This window comes from Carassius carassius, chromosome 2 (genome assembly GCF_963082965.1).
Source record: "Carassius carassius chromosome 2, fCarCar2.1, whole genome shotgun sequence".
NCBI classification, from domain to species: domain Eukaryota; kingdom Metazoa; phylum Chordata; class Actinopteri; order Cypriniformes; family Cyprinidae; genus Carassius; species Carassius carassius.
Window position 1 is genome coordinate 49,850,705 of NC_081756.1, and position 8,895 is coordinate 49,859,599.

The following is an 8,895-nucleotide window of genomic DNA, read 5'->3' on the forward strand; positions in this document are numbered from 1 at the left end:
ACTTTTTGCTTCCCATCAAATCTGTCTACTCTTTGTTACAGAAACCATTTCAGATAAACCTGACCCTAAATCATCATGCAGAAACTAAACTGTAGTTGTTTGCTTTTCCAGGTCAGTCCTGGATCAGAATAAATTCAGAGTGGACCAGACTTCATGCTGACAGTCAAACTAAAGACATCAGAGTCTTTCTTTCAGTCCGACAACAGAACAGTTTAGGTTTGGGTCAGGAACCGTCCCAGATCATGTTAATAGTTCGGTTCTTGTGTGTAGATGTACCTTGATGAAGTGGAAAGCGTCGCTCTCCTGTAGAAGCCTCTCGAAGCCCGAGTGAACGTCCTGCAGACGGCTTTGATCCTGTGCTATTCGACTCAGGTTCTGCTGGATTCCCGAACACTGCTCAGCGTCACGAGAGCTGATACAGTCACGCAGCGAGGACAGAAAAGCATCCAGGCGTGCAATAGACGTCTCTCTGAAAGCATCCAGGTGTTGGTTGGTGTCGTCCCGGGAGGCCTAGAAGAGGTCAGCAGTTCAGTCAAACTAGAAACTTCACCCACATTAAACAGCAAGGACAGAGCGTTCAGTCTGTAAAAGAAACTGATGCCACAGAACTAACTTCACCTTGTTTTGTCGTTCAATCTCTTTTTGTTCCAGTCGATTTTTTTCTGCCTTGAGGATCTTTCTGTTGGTCTTGTGCAGCTGAATGTCAAGACAGGCCTAGAGAAAACAGCAGAGAGAACAAGACGTCTCACATCTGACTGACCATGCAACACTTGCTTTGATTCACTTCGCTTTAGACGCACTCGCAAACTTCCCCTCCGCCATCTTGAAGAGCACTGCACTTCATCAAATGGATGGTTTGTGTATTAAAATGAGCTGAATGTAACTGTAACTAGAAATATAACCATGAATACACAAATGAGTCAGTTACAGGAGCTCAGACAAACCTGCTGATCTTTGACTTTGTTAGCTGAAGCAGCGAATGCTACTCAATGATAAACGCCAGGACTGGAGTAATTCAGACATATGTGTTTATTCTCAAGAAGAGTAAGATGAATGAGAAAGATCATCAATGTCATGTATCGCTCTCACAATCTCCAGATTACATTAGCAAACTGCTAACAACGATAGCTAATGCTACACAAACCATGTTCCCGTCTTTGCTACACTGCAATTTTAGAGAGAACATGCTCAGCAAAGACTTCTACTAATGACTTTGTCTTCAAGCACATTAAAAATCCCAGATTAGTGTTGTCCTTCAGAACTGAAATGTTAAAAACAGTTTAGGACACTGCACCGTTTCCGTCAGTAGATGGCACTTGTCCAGCGTAATCAATGCCATATATCGCAAATCAACAAGACGGAAAGGACAGAATAAAGAGAAGTAGCGATGGAATAAACGAAGTTTTGAATCAATTCGACCGATGTCTTCACGAACCGATTCCAAAGCGTTCAGCACACACCAGAGACGTCTGCTCGTCCAAATAGATGCAACAGAAACTCAGGCCACGCATAAAAACGGTTTTTATAAATCCGATCTCAGAATCAGCATGATTCAGTCGTGATGAAACCAAGCCTCGTTTACTGAAGTCATGTGACTTCGGCTGTTTGACGGCGCTTCGAACCAGAGACTGGTAAAGATTGGTGAAGTAGTGTTATGAAAGCGATCACAGTTTGAGACTCCTCTGCTATGAACAATCGCGGTGTCTGATCATGACTGTAAAACACTGTCTGATTAGCGAAGCCATATCTGGAGGAGTAAGTGTGAAGCGATGTAAGAAGCGTGAACACAGTGGACCTACCTTGAAATCCTTCATGGCGTTCTTCAGTGTTTTGATGGCGTGTCCCGAGTGCGTTCCCTCGATGGTGCAGGCGTTGCAGAGGAACAGACGCTCATCCAGACAATAGTAGCGAAACATCTCGTCGTGCTCCGAACACTTCCTCGTCCTCATGTCTCCGAGCGGCTCCACCAGCGGATGCTCTCTGAACGCCGGCAGCTCCAGATGAGGCTGGACGTGCTGAGAGCACATGGACACTTCACACTTCAGGCAGGTTTTAACCGCCGCTGGACCCTTGGCGTCCTCGGGACAGTAATCACAGTGAACCTGGGCGGCTCTGAGAGACGCGTCGCTCCGGCTCGGGGTGCAGCGCTCTGATCGGTCACCACGCCGGAAACCGTCAGCGATGTTGGCCAGCTTGAAGTTCTTCTGCCAGTTGGAGGAGCTGCGGTGACTCTGTCGACACTCGGGACATCGCAGACGGCCGCGGTCCGAGCGGCTCTTGAGTCTGCGCAGACAGGGCAGGCAGAAGTTATGACCGCAGGGCAGCAGGTGTGGATCACGGTAAAGATCCAGACACACGGGACACGTCAGCTCCTCCTCCAGAACGCTGCTGTTTCCAGCAGACGCCGCCATGATCAGAAGACCTGAGGAGATCCGAGCGCAGCAGACGTCTGGAGAGACGCTCACTATACAGTCTGCTTCCTGTCCAAGACGTGAGGACAGTTTGACTAGTGTGGACTAGTTTACCCCAACATCATGTCACTCGAAATTCACATATTGCTTCTTTTCATATTAACAATGAAACATGTTACAGTGTTACAGTGTAAACATGTCAGATTTTATTATTATTATCATTATTGTTATTATTATTGTTGTTGTTGTTGAAAACAGCCGAGTAGATTTAGTTTTTCAGGTTTATTTGATGAATAGAAAGTTCAGAAGAACAACATTTATCAGAAATATAAATAGTTTGTAACATTATAAACGACTTTATTATCACTTTTCATCAATTTAAAGGCACCCTTGTTTAATAAAAGTATTAATTACTATAACTAATATAATATAATGTTACAAAAGCTTTTAATGTCAGATGAATGCTGATTTGTGATCTTTCTCTAATCATAACTTTGTGAATAAAGATTAAAATGAAAACACTGAGGAGTGAAGCACAGCTTACCTTCAGAAGAAGAGATGAAACCGAAACAGAAAGAGTTGATCAGAGATTAATATCAGGAACAGATTATTAGAGCTCCTTTCAGAGACGATGTTGAGAAGGATTTGTAAATATCTGACAGCTTTAAGTTGTTCTCCCTGAAATGATAAAGCTGTGCCTCAAACACAGAGCTGACAGAAGCACAATGAAGAGCACAGCACACACACTTTCCATTCAGTCACAAAACACACTGTTGTGTGGTTCCCTCGTGTTCTAGACACTTAGAGAAGCTGCTTCAGCACAACAAACTCAAACAAACAGAGAGAACACAAGCCCTCTTCATCACTGAGCTGCAAGCAGCCGCTTAACACTCACTTCTAATTATATTTCTGAAATAAGATGCACTTGTTGAGTCGCTAGTTCTAAACAGACCTATAAACTAATGCCACGCGTGTACAATCATCTGTAACAAACCTAAAAGTCGCTGTCGCGTGAAGGCTCGCTGGATTCTTCCTGATTCTTCTCTTGTTGTGAAGAAGAGCCGCATTCATTGCCGGATGATCCGCCCACTCTCTCGCGTTTCCGAGATTGTAAACTACGGTCAGCGGTGACTAAAGACGTCAACCAATCAGAAGAGTCGTTTGGTACCACGTGACCAGCGTATCGGGATCTTGCGTCACACATCATCGCCGCTTGCTTCTGTCAGTGCCATAGACTGTTCAAATATTTATAACAAAAATAAGAAAGCTGTGTCAGTAATTGATATATACTCAAAACTATTCAATTGAAAATATAAATTCCTTTTATTTATTTTCATTAAAAAATGAAGTCTGTAAGTCTGTTTTTTATATATGTAATATTTGTTTACGAACTGTGATGCCTGTATGTTTGTAATTTGAATTACTGTGATGTTTGTATGATTGTTAATTGAACTCTAATAAAAAAAAAATAAAAAAATAAAAAACATAGACCGTTCAAAAGAAAGTGACTTTTAGAATTTAACATAGATATTACCCAGTAAATAGTTTTCTTGTTAAATTTAAAAATGATTTGAATTGTTATTTTTGTAATATGAGGACTGAAACTTTGTTTAATTTATTTTGGCATTGATATGATATGATCTTTGTACCTAGAACACATTTTATTTGGTTTTACTAATATCTCTCAAATAAAACCAAAGAATATTAGATCAAAATGTCATATCCATAAGTGTAAGTACTATAAAACCAAGCCTTTATTTTTATGTAAGACTATTTTTATTCACATGATAAGAAAGCTATTAAGACAGTTTCCATCTGTGAATCCTTTAATATATTTATATGATGTTTGTTATGTTTTATATGATATGATGTTTGTTGGTGCCAGACGGGCCGGTCTGAGTATTTCACAATCTGCTCAGTTACTGGGATTTTCAAGCACAACCATTTCTAGGGTTTACAAAGAATGTTGTGAAAAGGGAAAAACATCCAGCATGCAGCAGTCCTGTGGGTGAAAATGTCTTGTTGATGCTAGAGGTCAGAGGAGAATGGGCCGACTGATTCAAGCTGATATAAGAGCAAATTTGACTGAAATAATCACTCGTAAAATTTGATATGGCTCACCAAAACTGGACAGTTGAAGACTGGAGAAATGTTGCCTGGTCTGCTGAGTCTGGATTTCTGTTGAGACATTCAGATGGTAGGTCAGAAATACAGTCAGAATTTGGTGTAAACAGAAGGAGAACATGGATCCATCATGCCTTGTTACCACTGTGCAGGCTGCTGGTGGTGGTGTAATGGTGTGGGGGGTGTTTTCTTGGCACACTTTAGGCCCCTTAATGCCAATTTGGCATCGTTTAAATGCCACGGCCTACCTGAGCATTGTTTCTGAACATGTCCATCCCTTTATGACCCCCATGTACTCATTCTCTGATGGCTACTTCCAGCAGGATAATGCACCATGTCACAAAGCTTGAATCATTTCAAATTGGTTTCTTGAACATGACAATGAGTTCACTGTACTAAAATGGCCCCCACAGTCACCAGATCTCAACCCAATAGAGCATCTTTGGGATGTGGTGGAACGGGAGCTCCGTGCCCTGGATGTGCATCCCACAAATCTCCATCAACTGCAAGATGCTATCCTATCAATATGGGCCAACATTTCTAAAGAATGCTTTCAGCACCTTGTTGGATCAATGCCACGTAGAATTAAGGCAGTTCTGAAGGCGAAAGGGGGTCAAACACAGTATTAAGTATTAAGGGGAAGGGAAGGGAAGGGAAGGGAAGGGAAGGGAAGGGAAGGGAAGGGAAGGGAAGTTTTTGTAAAATCTCTCTCTCTTTCTCTCTCTGTCTCTCTCTCTCTGTCTCTCTCTCTCTCTGTCTCTCTCTCTCTCTTTCTCTCTCTCTCTCTCTGTCTCTCTCTCTCTCTCTCTCTCTCTCTCTCTGTCTCTCTCTGTCTCTCTCTCTCTCTCTCTCTCTCTGTCTCTCTCTCTCTCTCTCTCTCTCTCTCTGTCTCTCTCTCTCTCTCTCTCTCTCTCTCTCTCTCTCTCTCTCTCTCTCTGTCTCTCTCTCTCTCTCTCTCTCTCTCTCTCTCTCTCTCTCTCTCTCTCGCATTGATTACTCTGAGTCTGATCCAAACCGTTTGGCGGAGGCGCGGAGAGCGCGCGAGTCATGACTAACAATTCATGATTTATTAGAGATTTAATTATCAAATGGCGGATTCGCAAATGATCGCTTTAGTACATTCGGCAGGCAATTATACAATAATGATATTAAATAGGGGGCAAAATCAGCTGCCAGGCCACCGGGAATTGTCCCGGTTCTCCCGGTGTCCAGTCCGCGCCTGATTTCCACAGACAGGCATAATGTACAAGTCATATATTGCATTTTTGGGGCTTAATATTCACAGACACTAGTCCATGTCATGTTTTGATTCAAGTGTACTGGCCTACTTTTGATTTAGTCATCCAAAATGTGGCATATTCCGTCCGCGTTAGGCATTCCGTTTTTATGACTGGATTCTACGAACCAGACTGTGTTATTTCCGCATCCCGGAAATTATTAGGGCGGTATGTCTCAGAATAGTCAGTGCAATTTGGGAAAGAAATCAGTTAAATCTGTATGTGGATGTGTGTAAATATTCAAATGTAATCCCCTTTGTAATCGTAAAAAATTTAATAAGTAACTGTAATTTAATAACTCATTTTTTCTTAGTAACTGTAACTAATTACAGTTACAATAATTTTGTAATTAAATTACGTAACACCGTTACATGTAACTAGTTACTCCCCAACACTGTGTATGAGTGACTGGCACATGGTAGCAGAGTGCCACTAGCACAGTGTTTCAGTAAAGTGCAGGGGAATGAAACTGTGAAGCAGTTTTTATTTTTATTTTTTTAACAAACCATTTGATGTGACCAGTTTGCAAGTCTGATAACCAGCTATTGCAGCACAATTCAATGTTAAATTTTTCAAGAGAGTTTGTCAGTCACTGTTTTTCTTGCCTCTGCAGATTATGTTAATGATGCAGGGCACTGTCATGCACCCGGTTTCCTGACATTTTATCCTACCCGTCATCAATATCACTATCCCGTCCTTTTTCTTATGCTAAACAACAATATTTAATGTATATGCATTACTGTAAGAGTAGGTTTAGGGTTGGGGTACGTGTAGCCTTTAATAAAAATGCAATCTAATTGGTAAAAAATAATATTTATTGTTGGTTTCCTGTAGCTGTATCCTTACTAGCTACAACCGCGAATATAACATATAATTACTGTATTTGCAGTAGTGTAAGGGTATGATTAGGGTTGTGGTAGGTGTAGACATTAATAAACCATAACTTTACAGTAGCATTTTTCATTGTTGAATTATACTACCCTCTGTTTTAGAGGGAGGTAGGAAAATCTTACAGCGTAGGACAAATCGACAGAACACCGGCTCAATGCAATGCAAGGCGCAGCACAAGTGTGTTTGTTAGTTTCAGTCTGGCACCTTTTTCATTTTCCCATCCAGCGCCACATCGTTTAATTTAGCAAATGCATCTGGGTCAGGGTATATTCTGGCAAACCATTTCTCAGTCGGCAAAGCAATCTGTGGTACACGTCTCTACCAACATACGATGGGTGACTCGCGAAGCACAAAGTTCCTCCGTGTTTTCTCAGAACTAGATCATAGAAAATACGAGGTTTGAGAAGTAGAAGGCAGGGCAACATTTAAAATATTTCAAAGTTAAAGTTCATGCAAACAGATTTTAATAGACAAATTTCAGTCAAATATTTATAGTTTATACCTATAACAAAACCCAGTGTTAAAGCAGAGCGCAAACATTTATAACTGGAACATTATATACTGTAAACTATCCAATATGCGCTCACTTCCGCGTATCCATCGCGGGGATAAAGAACACGATTTTTTTAACGATCACATGCATAGTTACAGTATGTCCAATAACAATATAACACGATATAATAAAAATCAAAGATGGTTTAAATGTCCTTTGAAATCACGCTTACCACTTGTTTTGGTATGTGGGGCATTTTAAAGTAGATCATTAATTATTAAATACTATTTCTATATCTATCTATCTATCTATCTATCTATCTATCTATCTATCTATCTATCTATCTATCTATCTATCTATCTATCTATATATCTATATATATATATATGTGTATATATATATATATATAAAATACATAAAGATAGTGTTGGAGGAAAAACAAGCAGTTAGAATAAAAAAAAATTGATAAAATATAATTAGAATAGACAGTGCTAGAGTTCGAGGGTCAAAGATGAAAGAGATGCGTTTTTCGATGTTTCTTGAAGATGCATGTATTGCATTTAATATATATTTAGCTTTGCAATATAACAATTTTAAAGGTAACAATGTAATTACAAAGACAATGGTTGACATACTGTAATAATGTTTGTAATTGTATTTTACCTGACAATTATTGTATCAGCTAAATATATTACACACTTTCATTATACTGAATTTATTGAATAGAACACCTTTATTGCACAGATGTACTTTGAAATTTACGATCTATAGCAATATACACTTACAAACAGTAGTGCACATGTAAACAAATATGCACAGAACTATGAAGTTACATATTTACATTATTTTAACAGTTACATTGCAATCTGTTCAAAAAAATAAATAAAAAAATAATAATTTATTCCTTGTGTTATGTCTAATCCTAGCATCAGCTAATCTACTGCTGTGTGCCGTTCTTCAGTTATCAATTACTTATGTAGTATCAGTGTTAAAGTAACTATACACTCAGTAGGCCCACTATAAATCCATGGCTTTATCAGATCTCGTCTGAACTGGCGTCAAGTGAGCAGAATTCTGCTGCCGTTTTTCCTTAGGTTGGAAAGGCAGCAAGTGAAAAATTATATTTAGCAACTATGTATCGATAGGAAAATAAGTAATTACTTTAAGATAATTGCAGATTGTTGTGCTTTAATGATTTTTATTTTTCCAAATTCTGCCAGCAGAATTTTTTTATTATTAATTCTCACATAAAATAAATGAATAGCCTAAAGAAGAATCGTTTTTGTGAAGAATCAGCATAAAATCAGGGTTTCATCCCAATCGTTTTTTTGTTTAATTTTGAAATCTGAAAAATGAAATTAATTTACTTCAAACCTGCACTCACCAGAAATGATTCTATCAGTGTCAGAAATTTTCTTTCCTATTAGGGGCAAATCATTAAGAACTTATTCTCATCTATAAACTTCTCATTTGAGTCAATTAGGAGAACAATTTCTGTTTTTTTGTGTGTGTGTTTCATGGGTTCTGAAGAAGTGTCTGATTTTGAGGCTGGCTGTGAGCTGGGTAGAGGGTTTGGTGAAAAAGGAACATTTTGGCTGGGCTCTGCCACTGTTCTGGGAGATGTGATTGGTCTGGGGGGTGTCTTCTGTGGGGGTGAGGTGTTTGCAATGGGTGTCTTTCTTCTCTTTCAGTTCTCTCA

General features: G+C 39.5%; 1 protein-coding gene across 1 annotated transcript in view; it reads right to left on the reverse strand.

The window, feature by feature from the left end:
* Nucleotides 1-3,535, reverse strand: part of LOC132112240 (E3 ubiquitin/ISG15 ligase TRIM25-like) — an 11,613-nt gene extending 8,078 nt beyond the window's left edge. Inside the window, exons 1-4 of the mRNA XM_059519751.1 lie at nt 3,406-3,535; nt 1,800-2,422; nt 619-714; nt 277-510 (exon numbers count right to left, since the gene is read on the reverse strand). Coding sequence (XP_059375734.1) covers nt 277-510; nt 619-714; nt 1,800-2,422; nt 3,406-3,478 — 1,026 coding nt within the window. The 5' untranslated portion in view covers nt 3,479-3,535. The remainder of the gene's footprint in view (nt 1-276; nt 511-618; nt 715-1,799; nt 2,423-3,405) is intronic.
* Between the last annotated feature and the right edge of the window lie 5,360 nt (nt 3,536-8,895).